General features: G+C 38.8%; 1 protein-coding gene across 1 annotated transcript in view; it reads left to right on the top strand.

Moving 5' to 3' along the window:
- Positions 1–24,891, top strand: part of LOC114653127 (POTE ankyrin domain family member D-like) — a 72,481-nt gene that overhangs the window by 18,383 nt on the left and 29,207 nt on the right. Inside the window, exons 6-10 of the mRNA XM_028803293.2 lie at positions 2,848–2,985; positions 3,133–3,239; positions 3,818–3,842; positions 3,930–4,002; positions 16,986–17,138. Coding sequence (XP_028659126.2) covers positions 2,848–2,985; positions 3,133–3,239; positions 3,818–3,842; positions 3,930–4,002; positions 16,986–17,138 — 496 coding nt within the window. The remainder of the gene's footprint in view (positions 1–2,847; positions 2,986–3,132; positions 3,240–3,817; positions 3,843–3,929; positions 4,003–16,985; positions 17,139–24,891) is intronic.

Here is a 24,891-nt window from a genome sequence, read left to right on the forward strand (position 1 = left end):
TATTGTTACAGGTTAATTACAATCAGATGCCTTAAACTAATAAACAATATGCGGTTAATTTCAGTGTATATGATAAAGCCGCATCAGGGATGTGGATCTAAAAAATAAAGGGAAACCACACTGGAACAAAAGCACTGCTTTGATGCTGGGTGCTACCAGTTTGCAAAACAAAGCGGAGAACTTGCGTACGCCAGGGTTTGAGCTACTGTGAAAATGTTTGTGGCTTTACGCCAAGTTTAGGTTTTATACATCGCGATTTGAGCGTGGAAATGGGAGTATGCAACATTTTTGTGCGCACGCACTGTTTATACATGAGACCCCAGGTGCTTACTGTCTTGCTATATGGTTGTGAGACATGGATGCTATCCATTGATCTGAGACGAAGACTGGACTCTTTTGGTACTGTGTCTCTTCAGAGAATCCTTGGGTACTGCTGTTTTGACTTTGTGTTGAATGTCCAGTTACTTGTGGAGTCCCGAATGGGACACATTACCTGCATTGTGAGGGAGCGCCAGTTACAGCACTACAGCCATGTGGTGCAATTCCCCAGTGGTGATCTGGCTCGCAGGATCCTCATTTTTGACGACTTGAGTGGCTAGTCCAGCCCAAGGGGGCGCCCATGTAATACCGGGTTGCGGCAGATAGAAGGTCATGTCCAGAGGGTGGGACTGGACCTCTTGTCTGACTGGGAGGTTGCTAACCAGGATCCCAAGCTGTTTCATCGTGTGGTGGGTGTGGCAACACGCTGTACCAGTGCATGCTCCCCAACCTCACCTGACCTCATCATAAAATGTACTTGAATAAATGTTTACCATCAAGAAACAGTAAAGGTTACTCATTCCATCCTCAGTCATTCTCTTTCTACAATATTTTGAAACAGCAAATTGGCATCACGTTTCATTCTGTTTGTTTGTGGCTTATGCATGTCTTCAATAGTGAATTTTTCAAAAATGTAAGGTTTTGCTTTAATAAAAAATGTAGTGTCATTGGTTCATTTCAGAGTTCTTACCTGCATGGTGCAGGTTGTCACTGTCCTTGTCGGGTGGTCCAAATCTTGCTTCACTGGTTACATTTAATATCCATCCATCCATTTCTTAAACTGCTTATAACAAAATATCACAAAATAATATGTAGTGATGAATTAATCAGCAAAGGTTTCTTTCACATACAGTTTCTCAAAATTGATGCTAAAGGGTTTTTGAGTTTTGTAAAAGTATTTTAGTTAGATATAAAAAAGACCCATTACTCCTTAAAGCTTTGCCAACACCCTACACCTCTTTTTGATGCATATATTACTTAGAAAAGTGCCTAGCTGATAATCAAAGGAAGAAATTAATGTCTTTTGTAAATTCCAAATGGGTAAACATAACCTATTATGAGACAATATGACAATCTTTTAGATTAAAACAGCAAATTGTCCAGATTAATTGTGAAGAAAATTCTGCACTTCAGATCCCATTTTGCCCATTAAAGTACTTTGTGCATGCTGATCAGCTCCAGTGTATTCCTGCTGCTTGATGGAAATTATAGTCCCCACATCAGGACTGGTTTTTGGGTTGCCCACGACCCATTACAGACCCTCTCCCCTGTACACTATAGAGCCTGTATTTTAAGTTGCAAGTCACAGATGCAAAATTTTACAAAATTGACTCTTTTCCCTTGAGTGAAAAAAAAAAAACATACCTCGATTTTATTTATATAGATAAATTAACAGACTAACCAGAGAAGGTTGAGGTGGAGACAAAGGTTAAGTTGGGGAGATGTTGTGAAGAGTGATATGAGAAATGGTGGGTGGTCAGATGAGGAATTGGAGGATTGATATGGATGGAGGAGACTCATCAAAACAGCCAAAGGGACAATAATGGGGAAGAAGAAAAAGATATTGACCAGATTATTACACAACATTTTATTTACCTGAAATAAGTGGCAATAGAAAATATCTATCCATTCATTTGCAAACATGCTCATTCAGTTCAGTTTTGTGTGGATAATAGAGTTGGATAATAAAAAATATTCAAGACTTTAAGAAATGTGAAAAACTGAATTCATTATATATCTGGTCTTCACAATTTGTTCAGATAATTGAAATGACATTTATTGCTTTCATCTTTAATATTTAAATTTTCTTAACACGTTTATTTCACTATAGAGTTATAGGATGCCCACAGCTTTGGGTGCAAGGGATTGCCATTTCATCAGATAGCACCCCCCACATCAACACTCACACTTAAACATACAGGGCCCACATAAAGTTGACAACTGACCTAAACTGTAGAACTTTGAGATGTGGGAGGAAATTGAAAAATCTTGACAAAGCCCATGCGTTTGCAGGCAGAATGTACAAACTCAACATGGATAGCACCAAAGCTGGAATCAAATCCTGTTTAAGTCTTTTGACTACCACACTATTATGCCCCTATACTTTAATAGTGTTCATAGTATACTAACAAACTGAAGTTTAATTTTACTCCTTCAAGGTATACCAGAAATGACTGTTTTTCAACCATATTGGACTACTCAATACAATAATATAACAGAGTCACAGGTAACAGTGTCCTTTTTATCTCATTTCCACTGGCTGTTACGTAATGAAAGCTACATGCAAGAGATCACAGATTAAAGTTAAATCACGGTGGCAGTTCTTCAGCTTCATGAGCTCCTGAAAAATCCCATCAGCTTCTAAGTGACACAAACTTGTCTGAGAAAATATTTAGGGGAAAAAACAATCACAGAAATGAAAAGATATTGCAACATTTATCTACAGTACGTTATGTATGTAACAACAGCAGCCATCTATTTGCAGCACTAAACTTTTTTATTTTTATTTTGTGTGTTTTTTTTTATTAGAACTCCTTTAATGCATGCAGCTTGTAATGGACACTATCTTCTGGTTGACTTGCTATTAAAATATAATGCAGATACTGAGCTAACTGATAACAGAAACTTGACTGCAGATGATTATGCAGTTTCACATGGACATAATAAGTGAGTACCACATGCAGTACAATAGCATCTTGTTTCTACTGTGTGTTGTATTGTGGCTCTGTGATAAATATGTGGGGCTCAGAAGGCTAGTGCTTTATATGAAGAAGCTTATCAGTAGTGCAGAATTTTTATTCTTTGCTGTTGTAGCTGTTCTGCAAGGATCATTGAATATAAGATAAAGAAAATGCCACAGCCGCTGGGATCCAACTGGCTTTTTAAACATCATGGAAGTGGAACACAAGAAAGTAAAGACGGTAATCTGTTTCTCCATATACAGTATACATATACAGTAAATGAATATATACATATGTATATAAGCAGATGTCTTTTAGAGAAACAAACAGGGCCAAACATTCATTCAAGCAAAGAATATTCATTAGTCCTAATTCCTGAGGACCAATTCAGAAGAGACAATTATTTTTATTATTGAAACAGACATAGATATAAAAAAAAATCTGCATATTTAAAAAGCTAACTGGAAGATTAACATCTCCTGAAATGAGCAAACCTCTTGGCATATCCAGTGATAACATATTATCGTTGAGTGTAAAGCAAAGTGCACATGGTCATATTTTTGCTCAGTTAACACAGAAGCAAATCTTCAAATTGTATTTCTATACCTAAATTATGGTCCAAAGACATGATGGTATGAAAATGAAAATAGATAAACTACACTGAACCAGGGACTGCATGGATTGGTGACAAAGTCTGATGACTTGGACTCCCACAGTAAATGCTTATATGCATTTTGCTCACATTTCCATTTAAAAAAGAAATATTTTTGCAGACTTAATTTGTACTGACTACAATTTCTTTTCCTTTTTATCCATAGATGATACATTGGAGACCATCAGCAGGTAAGAAAGTATGAATTAGTGTACATTCTCTGCCTTCCCATGGTTCCATGGGATCAGCTATGACTAACACTCAGCTTCCTCCCCTAGAATTTCAGATCAACATGAAGGAGATACCTCTTGGCGTTCATTGGACACAAATGAGGTTGATTTTGACCTGAAGGTATTAATTTTAAACAAGCAACTTAAATACAGTGCATTCGATTGCAAATTTCATAATATGCACTCACAGGCCACTTTATTAGATACACCTTGCAAGTACTGCGTTGGACCCCCTTTTTACTTCAGGACATGCCGTAAATCTTCGTGGCGTACATTCAACAAGGTACTGGAAAAATTCATCAGGGATTTTTGGTCCATATTGACATGATAACATCATGCCGTTGTTGCAGATTTGTTGACTGCATATCCATGATGTGAATATTGGATATTCATCCACCTCATCCCAAAGGAGTCTATGAGATTGAGATCTGTTGACTGTGGAGGACAGTGAATTCATTGTAATGTTCAACCTGTCTGAGATGATTTGAGCTTTGTGACATGGTGCGTTATCCTGCTGGAAGTAGCCATCAGAAGACAGGTACACTGCAGTCATAATAGGACAGACATGGTCAGCAAAAATACTGAGAGAGGCTGTGGCATTTAAATGGTGCTCAGTTGGTACTGAGGGGCCCAAAGATTTCCAAGAAAATACCCCCCAAACCATTACACCACCACCACCAGCCTGAACTGTTGATACCAAGCAGGTTAGATCCATGCTTTTGTGTTGTTGAGGCCAAATTCTGACCTTACCATCCGAATGTTGCAGCAGATATTGAGATTCATCAGACAAAGCAACATTTTTCTAATCTTTTTTCCAATTTTGGTAATCCTGTGCAAATTGTAGCCTCAGTTGCCTATTCTTAGCTGAGTGGGGTGGCACCCTATGTGGTCTCCTGCTGCTGTAACCCATCTGCTTCAAGGATCGACACGTTGTGCAGAGATGCTCTTCTATACCTCAGTTTTAACGAGTTTCTATTTGTGTTACTGTTTCTATCTACTTGAACCAATCTAGCCATTCTCGTCTGACCTCTGGCATCAAAAGGAATTTTCGCTTAGATTACTGCCGCTACCTGGATATTTTCCTTTTTTCGGACCATTCTCTGTAAACCATAGAGATGGTTGTGTGTGAAAATCCCAGTAGATCAGCAGTTTCAGAAATACTCAGACCAGCCCGACTGGCACCAACAACCATGCCACATTCAAAGTCACTTAAAACACTTTTCTTTAACATTCTGATGCTTGTTTTGGACTTCAGCAGGTCATCTTGACAATGTCTACAGACCTAAATGCATTGAGTTGCTGCCATTTGATTGGCTGTCACAATTTCTGATGTTAATTTGCTGTTTATGTACCGACATGTTGGAAAGATGGTACTGTATATGGAAAACATGGGAAAAAGCAATCTTTGGTTACTATGTGAAATGAATTAGTGACATCTCCCCAAATAATTTGCAGCATATTACAACTGTGTATTGAAAAGGATATGCTTTTGGGTTTTTTTACGTAACAATAAAAATATTTAAAAGAAAATGGCAATCTAATTTTACATGTTGTAGACTCTAGGGGGCATTGGTAAGCCCAGTGAACGAGACACAACTTCGACAGACACATTTCCAAGTTAAAACAAATGTTTTTTATTGCATAAGAATACTTTGGCAGATTTTAGGTCAGTCCACACTGAATAAGCCAGTAACTCAAATTACCTCTCTTTATCCTTCCACACTGAGTGTCAGCCTCTTACTCCCGACTCTGACACACCTTAATGAGGCAAGATCTGAAAACTGGGACCATACCAGAGTAGCACTGCCACCTTTTGCCTTGGGGGATGAACTGTCCCTGAGAACTAGTCTTAACCAGTCCATCCATTATACGACTGCACCAACTGGGATAGGATCCTAGTACCATCCTGGTCGGGATGCATTTCCACTTATGCAGTGCATCCATTATAGCCTCCTGGCCGGATATGGCATTATTCCTTATCCCAGTTAAGATGTCTGTCCATCCATTATGGCATCTACAATGTTTACCAAAGTATCACATTCACAGAATGAATGTATCATTCCTATTTTGGAAAATCCTTTAGAAATCATTTTTACAATCTAGTACATCTTAAACTTATATTTTACTAGCTGTCCCCTGCGGCTCTGCCCAGGTAGTAGTGAAACAGGGCAAACTTTAAAAATCAATAAACAAACAGGTATCGCTAGCAAAGTGGAGGCAAGGTACACTCCAAAACGTGACCGACTTATAACCAGTAGACCGACTTGAATGGGGGCTGATGCGTAAGTGAGGAAGGCCCCGTCCAGCTCCCCACTCCTGATGTCATGCTCCCCCCTCCCCTCGGCCCGCAGCCTCTGTCTCGGATTAGCACAAATAAATCGCTCCTGCAAGTGAACTAAGATACTTACAGCGATGAGAGAAGTCACAAAATCAATCGGAATGTTCAAGCAAATTCTAGAAAAAAATGGCTATTAAGTATTTCTCTTGTGAAAAGCAGACAGACATACACACAGACGTTGGATTGTATATATAGTTGAATGTGGAAAACTCATACTATTGGTCTAAGAGATTATGATATGCTAACGCCCACCTGAGAGAGTAACCACAGAGCACACTGCCTTGTTTTTTCTATGTATTGTGCCTACGTTATCACACGGTAATACTCGAACTATTCCAAAGCGATGTTTGCACTGTTTTGTGTATCTCACACCCTCATACACCTTTATCGTAAGAGCATCCCTTATCTGTGATTAAGCATTCAATCAGAAGAAAATATGAAACTGGTTTTAAATTAAAAGTCGTTGAAGTGGCGAAAGAAATTGGTAACTTCGTATTTTTGAACGGGCGTACAAATCGGTGTCTGATTTTATGATCGATTTTTTGGGTTTCAAGACCCGACTTATACGCAAGTATATACGGCATACAAGAGAAAATTCAAAAGGTATGTTACAGATTTACTATGCAATGTAGGGCTTTTTATGAATATATTATATTGTACGATTTTTGGCCATGATCAAAATATATGTCAGTAAATTACAACTCTTCATTTTAATATTTTTGCTAATTCCGAATTCTGTTATGTTATACACTTTTGATATTTTTATTAGGCTGCCTATCAAGTCATCAAGTATATTGTCATCAAACAGTTTACTACCTTACTTAATATTTGGCTGCTTTCTTCATCTGTTTGCATAGTGTCTACTCTATTCTATACATGCATTTTTTTTACAGATTACGAGGGGATTCCGCCCCCAGCTCGCTTCGCTCACCCACCCCCGGGTTTGGTTTACCAGATATAGAATTTAAAGGTATTGTTAGTTTCATGGGAATTGTTACATATGGATTATTTTCACTTTTATTTTAAAATTTTAAAAACAATACTTTATTTCCGGCCCCAGCCGTGGTAATATCTCTTTCTCGCAGGAGGTATAACACTGCTCGTGTTGTGAAGGGGGTACAGCTGAACGCACGCTAAGAGGATGCCGTCGGATCATCTGCTGTCTTTCTGCTGCTGACGAGCTGCCTGTTCTGCTTGTCTCGCTGCCCGATCATTTCAAAGCCTGTACAGCAGCTGTCCTTTTGCCACTTCGCATCTCGCTCGCGTTGTGAAGGGGGTGGGGGGGTGGCGAGGGTTAGGTTGGCTGAACGCAAGCTAAGGAGAAGCAGTCTGATCATCTGCAGGCTTTTTGCTGCTGGCGAGCTGCGTGTTTTGCTTGTCTCTTGTCATTGTTTTAAGAACTGGGAGCACATGAAGCGTGTCTGCCAACAGCAATCCAACAACTGCTAGGTTAGATATCCGTGGTGGGGTGCGGCTGAACGTATGCTAAGGAGGTGCCGTCGGATCATCTGCTGTCTTTCTGCTGCTGTCACGCTGCTATCAGTCATCCGTGCCGTACTCTGCCCTCCCTCAATCGGACCTTAAAACAAATAAGGCTTCAACCTGGCTGGGACGCTACAATACTTTCAAATTTTACTGCTTTCATATTCTTTACCTTTCTCTGCATGTGTATCGCGCCATCGTTTGTTTGAGCCTTTTGAATTCCACTGTCTTCATAATCTCTTATCTGCCATTTTTTCTCTCCAATGCTTTTGGGTCTCTTTTCTCCGTGCTGCTCTTTCTTCTTTGCTTAACGTATTGTCCTTATATGCTTTATATGTGCTGAGAATCTCATGTTCTATATCCCCGCGAGACACTCCATGGCCATTCTCTTTCATCTAGTGGGTCTTTTATTTGTCTTCTGTGATCTTAAAGTGAAGATCACGTATCGTCTCCTAGTCATTCCCTCCCAAAGGATTTTTTTATAATAGAGAGATATTGCTGTGTCAGGTCTTCAAAGCTTCTGAATGGGTACTGTTTCAACATCATGCATTTGCTGTAATCCTTTTCATAGCCCAAATCGTACATTTCTGACTTCCAAGAATGAATGTCAAAATCTGAAACTATTCCTCCCCATTTTTAACATCCTTCTCTAAGTTTTAACCATTTATCTTAAACTAGTTTGTAGTTAGTGCCGTTTTTCAGGGCGTTTCTCTGTCATAAGTAATTTCTACTAATTTATCTTCTAAGGTGGCTATTACTGGATGTTTATTAATGATCAAAGATTCAAATCTCCTTTCATTTTGTTCTATAATCTGTTGCACACTTGCATATTAAAAGTCTGAAATGAGCTGCTTGTTACTGTAACACTTAGGACTAAGCCTCCTGTCTCTTTGGTCAATCGTAGCTTGTCAAATGAAATCTTTTCCTTTTGACCATTCCATTTATCGTAAAACTATTTTGTCTCATTTATTACATTTTTCCGTTTAATTTCCACTTTAAAAGACTGAAAACAACAAACATTAATTTTAATAAATAAATATTTATTTACCACTCCAACTTCCAGTGAAAGGTGCCATAAACCCCAAACTTGTCAGAAATATTTGGAGCTGACATCACCACTGTCTGTACTGCTTTATTGTCTTCAGGTGAACAAGTGTCATGTTATGATGTTATGAAGTGAGGATAGAAAAGCAGTGAGCATAGAAGAGACATGAGAGTTTCTTTAGACATGAAAGAAAGTAAAGGTGTTGGTGAGCTTTCTTGACAATAGTGAAGGTATTGTAGTAGTGAGGGTAACTCCAAGAAATGTAACATTTATGAGCTTCTCTACAAAATCTTGTCAGATTGGGATTGTAGTGTTGTCCATCTCCTGTTTTATGACACCACTACCTCAGAAGGCATAGCTCTCATTTTTGGTAATCAAGCCCATGATGGAGGTGTCCTCATTAAATGTAATGATGAAATTGCAGTTGTGAACAAGGACTACATCTGGGGGCTCATCACATTGCCCTCTGGGATGCGTGTGCTGAGCATCAGTGTGTAGGAACTGATGCTGTCAATGAGCACTTGCTAACCTCTGCAAGTTAGAAAGTCTGAAATCAAGCTGCAGAGAATGGCACTAAGTTCAAAGTGCAGAAGCTTGGTGATTGTTTCTAAAAGTACAACAGTGGCAAATGCTGAGCTGTAGCCTATGACCAGGACAACAGTATTTATTATCTGGATGTACCAGGATGGTATGAGTTGAAATTAAGGTAGATTGTATATGGTTGTAATGATATGTAAACAAAATTTGGTTCAAATATCTGTAATATTCCCAGCGCCAGTTTCTCAAAGCTCTTCATCACAAAGAGTGTGAGTGCTACTGGTCTGTAATCATTGAGTCAATCCACGTTTATTTTATTTTGCTCAGTGATTTTGTCTTACTGAAGCAAGCAGTGACCACACATTATTTCAGCGAGGCATTAACTATATGCATGAAAACACCAACTAATTAATTACTACAGGTTTTTAAAATGTGTTCAGGAAATCCATTTGCATCAGAGGATTGATCCTATCAAAACAGAGAGGAACAAAACATGCAGTCTTACAGACAATTGCATGGAACGAACTTTGCAGTCATGATCTGAGCTGACAGATATATCCAGAAGGAAAATGTGGATTGGATCAGACTTGAATTTTTAATTTGTAAGCATCTGGAAACCCTGCCCCATTTTATCCAAATCATGACTTGTAAAACTATATTCTACTACTGGCAAAGTGAACAGACTGAAAATTAAAAGGACTGGAAAATGAACAAATTGAAAGAAATGGGAAATTTACCAGAAAAATTATCTTTAAAAACCTTCTGTCTGAACAGAAGAAGAAACTAATTTGTCGTCAATAATTTAAGTAAGAACTGAAAACCCAAAATACAGTGTACAAAATCTAGCCGAAGTGTCCTGTATTGGCTAGGAAAAATTAAATCAAAGTGAATTCATAACAGATGTGCTCATACCTGCATTTCTTTTGTTTCCATATGACAACCTACAATATACATATAGCAGTGGTTCTCAAACTGTGGGGCGGGCCCCCCTAGGGGGGCACGAAGATTTGAAAAAAAGAAAGCAAGATTCAAAAATATGAAAAATACATCTATTGAAACCAAAACAAATTAATTTAAACTACATTCTGATACTAGAAAAATAAATATAGAGTTAGATAAATGTCGATAAAAGTTAAGTAGGTATAATAAAATATGCATCTATGATATATCATTAATTAAAAAAGAGCAAATTGGTATTAAAACTGTTATGAAAACTTGGGTCGCAAATACTTAAAGGTTGAGAAACGCTGACATATAGTATGTGTAGTGCAGATGTCACTTATTTGGAAATGAGCAGATTGTTTTTGTAGGCCTCTAGTCATCCCTACACATTTTTTAAGAACCAGTTATGACAGTCGTATACTTATCCAGATCTAATGAGGGGTCTGTAAAACATGTCTCAATGTATTGAATCAAAGCAATACTGCAGTTTTTTCTCTGCAATTTCTTCACTTGTTCCTCATGATTTAGCCACTGCAAACCAAGAAAAAGCAGTAATACTGAAAAGTGATCTATCTGACGTACAAGGTAAAGGTCGGGTAGAGGGCACTAAGCATTTTTTGGGGAGTAAAGAGATTAAAAAGGTTAACTTGTGAGGATAACAATATTCTGTGTAACACCACACCAGAGCACATTCTTTTGTCAACTTCTTTATGCCACAACTCTAATCTCTTCTTCACTAAAGTGATCCTTTGCGCCAATTTTTAAGCACACCTGGACTTACCTTAAGTAAAAGGTGAAGTCAAATGATTTTACTTCCAACTAGGCAGTGGAATCATGTCGGGGATAAAGTTAGCCTTTCTGTGAAGACTAGACTAGAACTCCTTGCACTAGCACTTGGTGTCTCCAGATCCTAAGCCATATTTATCCTTTAATGAGGACCTTTATGCAGCTTCTCGGGCAACAGTTTCCTTCCACAGTACCAAAATATAAATATTATTTTAACTCATAACTCAAAATTTGTTCATTATGAGTGTAGGTGTGCCTAAGGAAATTCTGAGATAGACTGGTGTCCTATCTAGAGTGAATTCCTACTTGGACCTAATGCTTCTATACCCGGTGTTAGGCAAAAAAGATTCAGAAACAGAAAATGGGCATCATGGTGGCACAGTAATGGTTAGTGCTACTGCCTCAAGGGTCAAGCATCTGCAGTTGAAATCATATGCCCAGTTGTATGCTCCCCTGTATGTGCATAGGTTTTTCTCTGGATACTCTGGTTTTCCTCTGACATCCCCAAAAATATTCATTTAAGACTAATTGCAGATCCATAATTAGCCTGATGTGAGCGTAAATGCAGGTGTATGAGTCTGTAGTGCAATAGCTTGTTTGCTGCTTTGTTCCATAGATTATCAAGAGAGATTTCAAACCCCCAGCAATCTGGCACTGGATTAAATGGCTCTGAGAATATTATATATGAATATTATATGTCAGCTATTGACTTTTCTTTTAGAAAAAGAAGAAACAGGATAAGTCTTACAACACAAGGAAGATATTAAAGGAAAAAGAAAAGGAATTTCAGGAGATGTGCCCAGTTCATTGTTTTCAACACGAGTGTTCCAGTCCTATAAATTGCAAACAAAGGTATAAGACAAGTGTATGAAATGTGTTTGCATCAAAAATATGCATCTGTCCATACACAGGAACAACAAGGCCAGGTGGGGCACTGCCTGAAGATGAAGCTGTTATGCAAACAATTAATTAGTAATCTCACCTCTACAATTAAAATTCCCGGTAAAATGTTCATAACAAATCCAACAAAGTGATCATAATCATTTTTCCAACTTTTCATTATATGTTTTACATATCTAGGAATACATTTTTCTCTTTGGAGTATGTGACAATTTCTTTGTACCTACTTGTTTCTGTGTTACTGACGTGGGGCCTTTAACTATGCAGTGTTCTTGCTTTACTTTTTCTCTTGTGTGTGTATGCATACCTTGAACATTTTAGTTCCACCTTTTTCCAGTGATGCAATTTAAAGAGTGTGTGCAATTTCATGTCTCGCTGTTGTGGAGAACTGATAGTACAAGGTAAAAGGTAGGGTGGAAGGCAGTAAGCATTTTGTTGGGAGTAAAATGAATGACAAGGTTATCACCCCTGGTGGGGCTATGGAGTTTCATTTTCATGAATTATGTCAATTAATTATGTACAATATGATATAATACTTCTCCCATTGAACAAAAATCAGAAATATATGAATATTTAATTATTTCTGCTTTCAGTGTTTCATAATTGTTGTTGATATTAAATTTTGATAGATCATTTTCTGTTTGATATTTTCATGATATTATTCATTATCGCTCCTGCAAGCGAACTATGACATTATTTTACCATCAGTGGTGCTGGTATACTAACACAATGTTAAATACAAAGTCTTCCCCTCGATACCTCATGCATGATTTGCTGGAAGCTGTTTCCGTCCACCTCTGCCGCTCTGGTCTTCAACAGCTCCTTCTATGCTGCTCTAGTGGTCTTTTCACTGTTGTGTCCATGGCCTGCTCATTCATGCTACTAGCTCTGCCTCACACCAGTCACTTGTGGTCAGAGATAGCATCATCTGCTCTCACTTACTCTAACTACATTAGCCAATCCAAGCCAGGATCTTTCCTGACTCAAGTTAATGGATTCAAGTAATAGAGTAGGTCTCACTAGTGCTGCTCCATAAGTGATAGTCCATCACTCTCTTTTTATCTCTATCACTCTCACACACACACACACACACAGACACACCATTGCAGCATGTCTCACCCAGGTCTATGTGGCCCCTCCAGAATTTTCATGCTAGAAACATCAACGATTAAGACAAATATTTGTGGAAAGCAAAATGAAACCGAGTTTCAAGAAATGTGAACTTTTGTAGAAGCGCTCATTTCCACACTTGACATTAGCGATGGCACTGGTTATACATTAAAGGGTTAATAATGTAGTCCTCTTCACTAGACTGAACTCGGTGGTGCTTTTCTTGTTCTACATACTCATGAACTGTCCCCATTGGGCATTCATTCACCCCACTATTACTTTTTAAAGATGTGTTTAATGAATTGCTCAGAGAATTCATCTTAGATTGGGGCACTACAAGAACAACACATTGTTTATGTTGATTGAATACTGGCGCTTGTTTCTAGTTTTGCTTTCCTTTAAATTTGTAAACATTTTTATATTATTTTTAGTATTATTTTGATATTTTTTAATCTACAAATTTTTTTATATTGCATAATCTTTCATTACTGGCTGGTTCTTGAAATCTTTGTTTCAGTTTTCAGGTTGCAAGCTTTCACGCCAAGAATAGATGTTCATCTGAACTTCAGCAACAACAGTCCAAATTGGTAAGATTTGTTTCAAAGTGATAACTAGAGATTCATTATTCCTAAATTAAACTTTCAGAAAATGCTTATTTTTTTTTCATTTATGATGGAGGTATTAAAGTGCTGTATCTGCAATTTGACCATTAGGATGCTAATAATTTTTTTGTTAATTATTTTACCATTTAGGGCAGTAGAATGGCAACAATAACAACAATAACATTTATTTATATAGCACATTTTCAATACAAATTATGTAGCTCAAAGTGCTTTACAAGATGAAGAAAAAGGTTATAAAAAATAACAATACAAAAATAAGATTAGGCAATATTAAATAACTAGCGACCTGGCGCGCGCTACGCTGCACGTTGGATGACCACAGTTGAAGGACTCCCTGTTTAAACGTGGCTGCCAGTTGTGAACTGGGTCCTTCATCGCACCGCATTTGATTTTTGCATGGGAAACAAAATTTCAAAACAAAACCCATGATTCACGAAGTGTGGGACGCAGACTAATCAGAAGGGGTTTCAGTTGCCTTTCGTTGTGCGGCAGAGACGCGTCGTTGAGCTAATCTGTGTGAATGCTGACTGTCTGTTTCTTGCGAGCGACTGGCACGCCTTTGCCTCTTTGCTTCGTGATGACGCTGTAATGTGTCCTCTCTCAGAGCAGCAGGTTAATGTTGCCTTTCATTTCGACATTGTTCCGTAAGGTCTCCTCCGTACAAGTGCACATGGGTATCTAAATACGGGAAGGCATAGTGGGCCGGAAGGGAGAAAATAGAAAATCGCGGCTTGAAACACACGAATTGATGACCAGGGGAACCATCCGACTCAGACGCGGGGCTCGAAATACTCACATGCACAAAGGGGAAAGAACGGAGGGGGGTAAGCAGGAATTCTGAGAGGGGAAGGACTGGGGCTTTTCTACGGGGGCGGCTATACAGCCAAAAGGAACCCGGACCCGGACACGGACTCCGCGCTGGGCTTTTATTATATAGATAAAGAATGAAGTAAGGTCTGATGGCCGGGAGGATAGAAAAAAACACCAGAGGGCTGGAGAAAAAAAAACAAAATCTGCAGGGGTTCTGAGGCCATAAGATCGCCCAGCCCCCTCTGGGCATTCTACCTAACATACACTAAATGATCTAAATCAGTCCTCATGGTTTTCAGGCTTCATGTGGAAGAATTAGATGGTGATGGTCATGTGGACCTCTGGCCTTCAATCCATCAATGTAGAGATTGCACGGTGCTTTGATTGGGTGGTGATGGCGCAGATCGCCACCACAGAAAGCCAGAAAAAGAACAGCAGAAAAAGTAGGGGTTACTACTGATTGTGAAGCCATGATAAAAATGATAATTCGGTGTATATACCGTATATCAGGGTTACAATAAAATGTAACTAAAAGAAAGCCATGTTAAAATAATGGGGTTTTTTTTGCAGTTTTTTAAAGAACTCCACCGTATTGGTAAGCTATTCCAGATTTTAGGTGCATAACAGCGGAAGGCTGCCTCACCACTTCTTTTAAGTTTAGCTCTTGGAATTATAAGCAGATATTCATTTGAAGATCTAAGGTTAAATTAGAGTGCCACACTAATTAGCCCTACTGCCTCGTGATCCAGAATATTAGATATGAATCCCAAACCATGTTATTGCTTGTGTGACGCTTCCACATTCTCCCAGTGTCCATGCAGGTTTTCCTCCACTCACGGCCTTACAACCTGTTGGTTAAGTTAGTTGTCAATACCAACTTGGCTCTCTGTAAATGTGTATGTGTATGTGTGTGTGCGTGTGTGTGTGTGTGTGTGTGTGTGTGTGTGTGTGTGAGAGAGAGAGAGAGAGAAAGGGATTAGGCTGTGCAAGTGACTGCTACCTAGTTTTGGATTCTTTCCTGCGTTACACAGAGTGTTGCCAGGGTAGGCTAAATCCCATCCTGACTAAGTGAGTTTAAAAATCATATGAATGTTATATGATTGAAGACTGAAGTAAAAGTAAAAATAATTAGACACATATTTAAAACTAGTCTGTCTTCATCTTCAAAACAACAGAGGAAAGAGAGGGGTTGAGAGTATGCACTGATACAGCACGTTGCCACACCTACCGCACGACAAACCACCTCCGGATCCCAATTACGACCCGAATGCAGCCAGGCAGCTGGTGACACCTTAGCACCACTCTAGTTCACATAGAATGGAACAGTGTATGGTTTTTTGTTTTTTTTTTATAGTGACTGGAGTGCCAATCCTGCCACACGCCGCCAACCCCCAATTTTTCCCTTGTAAGCTGGAGGACTTCCTTGCGGGGCTGGATGCAGATTATTGTCATACCCAGGACAGAGCAATAGCAGGTTAAGGACCTCGCTCAGGGGCTCAGTGGAGGGGAATCAGATCCCTAGCCTCAGAGCCACCACTCTGCCACCATGAACTATAAATTAAAATTGTTTCACGCTTTAGGTGTTTTATTGAAAAATCACTTGAAAATGTTATTTTTAAGATTTTGTCTAGGCCTACCCTGTTGATCGCTGCATAGGAAAAATGTGTGTACTACAATAATTGTGTATGGATTCATATTTCCGGGGATTATGCATTTTAATGTATTCTAATCGAAATTAGTATCATTATAATAAATGTTGATAATAAAAGTTGAGTATAGGCAACAAGGTGTGAATCATGGGCATTACTAGAGCTTTATAATTGAAATCATGGACTAAAGATGATAAAATTGTTGCAAACCTGACACCTCCTAACTCACTATTTATCAATACACAAGTAAACCTCATTTTCTATACAGCAGATTACGATTATAAACAGATATTTATTGTTTACTTTGGTGCTGTATTGACTCTATTTGGGTAAATTAGCAATTCCTATTATTAGCTAGTGTAAAAATGATACAACTCGACACACAGTAAAAGGTTTGGAGCAGCCACCCGTGTACTTGAATCCTGGCTGCAAAATGCAAAGTTTATAGCACAGCTGTGTACAGAATTGAGTCCAAGATTGAACTGATTACAAAGGGAGGTCACCGGGGTTTTAAGGCAGGTCGGCACAAGTGACATCATTGAGGCCGGAACCGGAAGTGGCGTCTTCATGCCCAGAACCGGAAGTGATGTCATCAGACTTGGGCAGTATTTCCTGTATTTGATCTGCAAGAATATCAGAAGAAAGATTAGTGCACCCCAACCGCCCCCTGGCCTGTCGTGGAATTACCTTTGATTTGTCCTTCTAGCTGACTCCCATGCGCACGTGTGTGACACTAGTTTTATTAATTGTCTTCTGTTTATAATTCTTTATAATTCTTTATTTATTTGTCACATACATTTATATACAAGGTGTTGTGTCTATGCACTCCTTTAACAAAATTACATGTGAATAAAAGATATCTGAGTATTGTCTCTTTTGTAGTTTTTTCCTAAGAGGCTTCGAAAGAAACTTGCTGCTCCTCTAAAGAAGATGGCTCAAACTAAATGTCAGCTCAAAGACACTACAAGTAACCTAAGGAAAGCCATGCAGGAAAAAATATATATGAAGATGGGCTGCAAATGTCTAAATGAAAAGGTATGCTTGTATTATTTTAAGCAATACACTCAAAAACATTCAATATTAGCATACTTTTTAGGCAAGTCAAATTTATTGTCATGTGTATATCCATCCATCCATTATCCAACCCGCTATATCCTAACACAGGGTCACGGGGGTCTGCTGGAGCCAATCCCAGCCAACACAGGGCGCAAGGCAGGAAACAAACCCCGGGCAGGGCTGCCAGCCAACCGCAGGGCGCGCACAAACACACACCAAGCACACACTAGGGACAATTTAGAATCGCCAATGCACCTAACCTGCATGTCTTTGGACTGTGGGAGGAAACTGGAGCACCCAGAGGAAACCCACGCAGACATGGGGAGAACATGCAAACTCCACGCTGGGAGGACCTGGGAAGTAAACCTGGGTCTCCTAACTGTGAGACAGCAGCACTACCCACTGTGCCACCGTGCCGCCGTCATGTGTATATACTGTAATACAGTGAAATATGTACTTGCATGTCTCCTCAATACTATTGTCAAATGCAAATAAACAAATAAAAAATGTAGTGTGCATGCCACACATACATATAATTATATGCAACATGTACCATATGTTTTTAATTGTTAGTGCCTCTGTGAAAAATGTTTATATTAATTTTAATTGAGCAGCCAGGACCTAAACTTTTTAACTCATCTTTTTCAAAATATACTGTAAATAGTCTTTGCTACTCACTTTTTACAGATGCCATAGTAGTGTATATTGGTTATGTTACCACCTTCTAATTCCTCACACCTTGACTAATTTGTAACTTCTGTAGGGTGTTTGCATGGTGCCATTTTGTTTCCACTGGTTTCCTTCCATAGTGTATAGACAAACTGTTAATTTTGTGATACAAAACCTTACCTTCCCCTATCTACTTCTCTGAAGACAACTCCACCAGGAAGATGCAGTTGCTCACAAATTGTGAAAATATGTTAATCAGGTATAGGGACTGAAGGAGAAAAATATCCAAAACTTTATATCAAGTCAATTTCACCTTCCTTTTTTGTTTATTTCTGCATTTTAATGAATGTAGCAAACTAACTGGTGAATGCAGCATCACACATCTCCTGATGCTAGAGTTAGTAAACATCAATTAAACGTTTTTTTAAAGGCCTGTATATGATGATATCAAACTCAGTGTTTTGGAAGCCAAACAAAATAAAAAATGGGAAAGAGAATCCTTTGCCAGGTTTGGTGTTCTTTGGTGCGTCTGATGTATCTTCTGCAGTGGCCTTGTTGGCTGCTATGTGTTGTTCACATTTATTGTCAGTGTCTCTGTAGAATTGGACTTTATATTGCTATGAAAGCTGCTAGCTATAAGGTCATTTTGACCTTATTCAACTGCAGTATTTACGGCTTGTTTAAAGTACTTCTTCAGATCATTAAATATCAGGTATGGTTTTCGGCAAAACAGTGTCATTTACTTCTATTTCTTTGTTAATTTTTCTATTTGTTGCAACACTAGCCCTTTGTTTTGAGTGATCGTCCAGGCAGAATTGTTTTTTGTACCACCATCTAACATTTCAAAAAGGTGACCTATTAGACACCTGCTCTCATTGTGCCCTAATATCAACCAACCAGGATTCACATTTTCCTTTAAAAGCATTTTTATTTTGGTCTAATTGAAGAAGTTTATAACTGAGAAAATCAAAGTGGAGTATGGCTGTCAGCTGAATAGAGAATTGCTTGAAGTACTTGTACTGTTGTTAAAAATTCTGACTTTTCATGTTATTTGGTATTTGCTTTCTCACATATGACATGGCCCCTGGGCAAGCAGTACCCTAGGGCTTTTTTTCTGACTGGCTTCCTGTTTTGCTATATGGTTGCGAGACATGGGCTTCTTTGGTACTGAGTCTCTTCGGAGAATCCTTGGGTACCGCTGGTTTCACTTTGTGTCGAATGAGTGGTTGCTCACTGAGTCCCGAATGAGATACATTACCTGGATTATGAGGGAGTGTCAGTTACGACATTATGGCCCTAAGGGTGATCTGGCTCACAAGATCCTCACTGTTGAGGACCCGGACCAGGCCATGAGGACCCACCCGTGACACCTGGCTGTGGCAAATAGGTGGTCATTTCCAGAGGGTGGGACTGGACTGTCTGACTGGAGGGGGTTGCCAAATAGGATCCCAAACTGTTTTGTCATGTGGTAGGTACAGCAATGCACTGTACCAGTACATGCTCCCCAACCTGACCTGTCTTTATCCAATGAATATATGCTTAATTCTGTATACTGGGACCATGTTTTCAATGGACAGCAGGGAACGAGTGACACGACATACATTAGATGTTATACTGTTATAAAAATGCGGTATTACTGTGTGTCTGAAAAAGAAAACAATAAAAAATGGGTCATTAACCACATGCTAGTAAGAATTTCAGTGTACTCCTTCCCCGTAACAGTAATGACCCTATAAACCTATACCCCTGACTGGAAGTCTGACAGGATTGCCAAAGCTGTCGATCTGAGAAGATAAAGTGGGAGGTGTAAAGATGTAATTGGGTAATTGCTTGCTCTGGACTGTTGTTAAGAAGAGATTGTCATCAAAGATGCATTTTTTTACAGAATACAGTACTAGCACACATGTCTATGAATTAAAGAAGTGAAATAAACTGTAATGGGCCTGGAGAGATCTTTGAGCCTGATAACTCTGATTTGTTGCATGAATCGATAAGCTAGCCATCTCCCTTTTGCCTAATAATGTAATTCAGTTGTTTTTTTTTATTTATTTGAAGAAAATAGCATTCCATACAATCAAGTCTAACGTATAAAACAAAGTCAGTTTTTTAAACACTGAAGTGGAACATTAATGTAAAATCTCTTAAATGTTATCTTTATTTGTATGTGTTACATTTTAGAGTTTTTGGATGAAATGTTTATTTTAATCTGTCCTAGTTTAACAATTTCAGAAACTTCAGGAGATGGAGTTTGCTCCATTTCCATGGCAGGACATCAGCAGTGCAAAACAAAGTCAAAGGTAATTTACTGAATTTATCTGTAAAGCTAAAGGACATGTGGAACCTCTCATGAAGTGTTTGGTATATATGACTGATTTTTCAGCCATTAATTCCCATTGACAGGATATTTAATCTGTAGCATTTAATTCCTATATATAAATGCAAATGTAAATTACCTTTTTCAAAGCAAACTACTTTCTTCCTTGGTTAGCATTGATCTTATCAAGCTTATTTTACTTATATTAAGCAAAGTATGATTCTGGTAGCATAATGCATTTGAAATAAAAAAATAACATTTAATTTCAGGCTGGAAAGAAGCAAAGAACACCAAACCTCAGAGTCAGAATCAGTAGGTATTTTGTCTTTTCTGCCCACTTAAGACTTTGTATGTATTTGTCTATTCAAATAGCACTATCCTATCTATTTAGATTTATTTTAAAAACACAAAAATGCTAATTATTTCATTCAGCTTATAAACTGAAATGGTGTTATCCTTCAAGTTGTGCAACAGTCAGCATTCTGTTACTCTGATAAAAAATGGTGTTTGAAATAGTCCCTTTGTGCCAAAAACATGAACAATTTTTAAATTACCTAACAGTATGCAATTTCACATTCTAGATTTACTCAGTACTTTTCTGTTTCTTTATAGCATAAGTCATGTAACATTATAATCAGCAGGAATTCTTTTAAATCCATTTGATCAGAATTCAGCAGCCTCTGAGCATCCTTTAATACTGAAGGCAGGCATAATTGCTGATTGGATAATTTATATCTCTTATGACAAAATATTATGCTGATTTGTTACAGTAACTTATTCTCATCCCCAAAATAATGTATTGCCTTATTTTGCAATAATTATTGTGTTATTTCACAAAAGTATTTAAATGTCATTTTGCAAAGATATTGCAGACAATGGACTATATCATTGTGCATGTGCATGCTCCCTTTGTCTAGTACGGGTTATTAATGGACAGCTTAAGGATGTGGTTCGCGTTCAATCAAGTGGTAAGAATTGATCAGACATCATATTTCTATACATCTAATCCTACATGTGCTGAGGGGTAAATTTAATCGTCCCAGTTTAGGGTCACATGAGGCCAGTGATTACCCCAACAGCAGTGGGTGCAAGGCAAGAAGTAACAGTAGTGACAATATAGGGAACAATCATCCAGCCAATCAGAAAAGAGTGTGCAACATGTAATAAAGTAACATGAACCTGTAAATAAAGTATCTATTTAGTTTTAATTCAGTTAACTGAAACACTGTGATCTGGTGGCCTAGCATCTAGTGTTTATGCATCAAATGTTCAGGGGCTCAGTTTGGGTGGAATAAACAAGATTGATGTTTTTTACTATATAGGTCATGAAGGACTAAATATTTTTTGTTAATTAATAATATTACTCAGATGTTTTTAGTATTCAATGCTAAAATAGTTACACACACTTACCAATCACCAATCAAATCCCAAATGCATGAGGAAAACATGCAAACACCATGCACACCCTGGCCCTGTGAGGCAGGAATGAAAGTTCAGTGCTACCACTCTGCCAGCTGCACTAAAATGCAGTAAACTTTAATCTGATTAAAATTAAACTTTGTTTATTTCTTGTCACTTGATTGTATGCTACATACATACCTAACCACTCCTTCAAAAGATGTAACAAGATGACTGCAATGCACTTACACACAATATTACAGGCAGCAAAGGGAGTCTGTGCTATAATGCAATACTTTTTTGAAGTCACAACTATATATTCTGTATATATATTGTGGCGGACAGCCATGGCCCTTACCCGGCCGGGATGCCCTGATTATGAATGGACCGGGGGAGAGAGTATTTTCAAGACAGTTTCTCCCCAGGATGGACAGAGTGCAGCCCCCTTGGTTTCCAGCATGGCCACAGATCATAAGCATGGGAGCTCAACCCTTCTCTGGTCTGTGGCCACCACCGGGGGCACATGGATGCTTTGAAGGCCCTATTTGGCCGCACTTCTGCCACGCCTGGAAGTGCAGCCAGAAGAAGCTTGTTGGGCACCTGGAGTCCTTCCGCCAGAAGTCAGTGGCCACAGTCGGAGGAAGTGGACAAAGCCTGAGGTGGAATGGAGGTGGAAAGCTTGGCACCAAATGGGACTGTGTTGGGCTCTGCAAGCCTTGTGTGTGTTGGTGATTGCTGCACTGTATAAATAAACTGTGTGTGCTGGGTGCTAAACCTGTCTCCTCCCGGTTGTGTCAGATTTAGGGTGGCTATACATGCCCTGGGTTTTCACTATATACCGAGAAGGACTGGGAGAGGGACTATGCCTCCCCCAGACCACGAGAGGGCAGCCGCCCTGGTTTGTGTGGGGGCCACGGGAATTGAGCATGGAAGCTCAATCCTATAGGGGCCGGTGGCCACCGCCAGGGGTTGCCCGGAAGTCTCTGAAGCCCTGGATGTCAGCATTTCCGCCAAACCCGGAGGTGCTGGCGGAAGTTTTACCAGGGACACCTGGAGTGCTTCCAGGTGCTCATTCAGCACTTCCGCCACACCAGGAAGTGCCACAGGAAGCTCGTCAGAGGGCACCTGGAGCACGTCCGGGTGGACAAAAAAGGGGTCGCCTCCCTCCAGTCGTCAGCTGGAGTCACTTGGAAGAGGATGAAGCTCGGAGGAGAGGAGTGGAGGTGGTGAAGGAGGACAGGACTTTTAAGAGGTCCGGACTTGAGGGTGTGTTGTTGTTTTGTGTGGGAGTTTTGTAAATAATAATTGTAAATAAACGTGTGGTGGGTTTGAATATTGGTGTCTGCCTGTCTGTGCCAGGGCTGATCTTCCACTGTATATATATATATATATATATATCAATTTTTTTTTTTTTGGGTAGTGGGAATAAGTTTTTGTAGATCTGCAGAGCTTTTTGAGTGGATTTTTTCACTGGATGTCCATCTACCAAAGTATGGCCATTGATGTTGAGGTCTTAGCTAGCCATACATAATTATCTCATTTTAAACTGAGAAGGAGGCTCGGTTTCTGTAGGTCCTTGTACTGCTGGCTTCTTGACTCTCTAACTCTCATTTGCTATTTTTAACCTCTCAGTGTTCGTTTGTTTAGGGTGCAGGTTATCCAGTTGATACTTGGAATTGATCAGGCTATATTGATATAAGTTGATGAAGACTCTGACTGATCAGGAAGTCTGTTAGATAATATGCTCCAATTTTAAAGTTTATATTGGTAACTTCTGCGGTGGGTTGGCACCCTGCCTGGGATTGGTTCCTGCCTTGTGTCCTGTGTTGGCTGGGATTGGCTCCAGCAGACACCCGTGACCCTGTGTTCGGATTCAGCGGGTTGGATAATGGATGGATGGATATTGGTAACTTGTTCACTGTGATTTAGAACTTTTTAGTGTTGTTCTTTCCGTGTTTTCAGACTGTCAGTTTCTGAATTCTTTTTTTCTGAATATATGGTTTATTTGTGGAGCTGTTCAGGGTGTGAGTACCTTTCATGTTTAGTCATTGTGTCATAGAATTGGTGACAAATTAGTGAATTTTTAGTTTATTTTTAATTTTAGGTTATCTCGTTGGATTTTGTGAGCTTTGTTTTTCCATTTGGAAAATTGATATCTTTAGTGCCTCCACCTCAGTCCTCTGTGTGTAACTGTACTGTATGCAAATTATTTCATTTTGTGGTCACAAAAGGAAAGCGAAACAACAGATGGGTTACTGAAAAAACTGCTCCAAGGAATCGTAGCCTGGTGACGGTGAGGCTTTTATTCAAATATTACTGCACTCACAGAGAAAATTTGGTGAAGATGCTGGCCAGAAATGGAGCGTAACCAGGGACTAAACTAAAATTTAATTCTAAAAAAAAGCAGCTTAATTATCAAAAAATCCTTTTGAAAAATATTTTCTACATCAAGACTATCTTAAACATTTGAATCCAAGTGCATAAAGCATATTTTAAAGCGCAGTTTAAGGGCAAATGTATCCTTGTTGTTTGTTAGATGTGTTTCCTGACATAATTTTTTAAGATGTTTGTCATGTCAAGGGAAAAGTTTTTTTCTACTTCCATATGTGACTGTTATTACTTTAGTCTGTTTGTTGTGTGTGTGTGTGTGTGTCTGTGTAAGAAATAACCTCATTTAAGCTTATTCATTCCTTGAAATTCTTAACATTAATCTTCCAATCCTGCAGCTGGTTAGAATACCCAAAAGGTCTTCCTTTTTGACCTATATTTTCTGATACAGTAATGAAAAGATAAAACCATCTTCCATTAAAATAGGCAGAATTAGGTTATTTATTATGGTTTAAAAGGAATGAAAGGATGGATTAAGAATTGTTTTTTATTCATCTGTATATTAAACATTTTTTACCACATTATGTCATGATAGTTAATGTTTTTCACTAGTATTTTTTCAATTACTATTTTTAACAAAATGCAGCTTACAGTATATAATATTTAATCACAGTTTGACAGGGACAACCACATGAGAGAGTGTGGCCTGAAATGCCAGTTAGTGAAGGTACAGAGGGAAAAGATGAAGCTTCTAGAGAAGGTAACTGATGCATTGTCTCTTTTATTTTACTGCAGTAAAGAAAATGATCGAAAAGATAACATTGGCTTTGTCGGTTCTTTTTGTCCCCTTTTTTGTATGAATTAGGAACCGTTTCCCGTATTTTGCATTTTTCTAGTTGAGATAATAGACCTGCATATTGGACTTTGCTGAATGTGCTTATTACAAGAGAAAATAGCAAGCTTGTGAATGTTTTGAAAAGAAGGGTTGGATCTTATGTGGTTCATCATTTCAATCATATTTAG

The sequence above is a fragment of the Erpetoichthys calabaricus genome, chromosome 6, assembly GCF_900747795.2.
Source record: "Erpetoichthys calabaricus chromosome 6, fErpCal1.3, whole genome shotgun sequence".
Classification (NCBI taxonomy): Eukaryota; Metazoa; Chordata; class Cladistia; order Polypteriformes; family Polypteridae; genus Erpetoichthys; species Erpetoichthys calabaricus.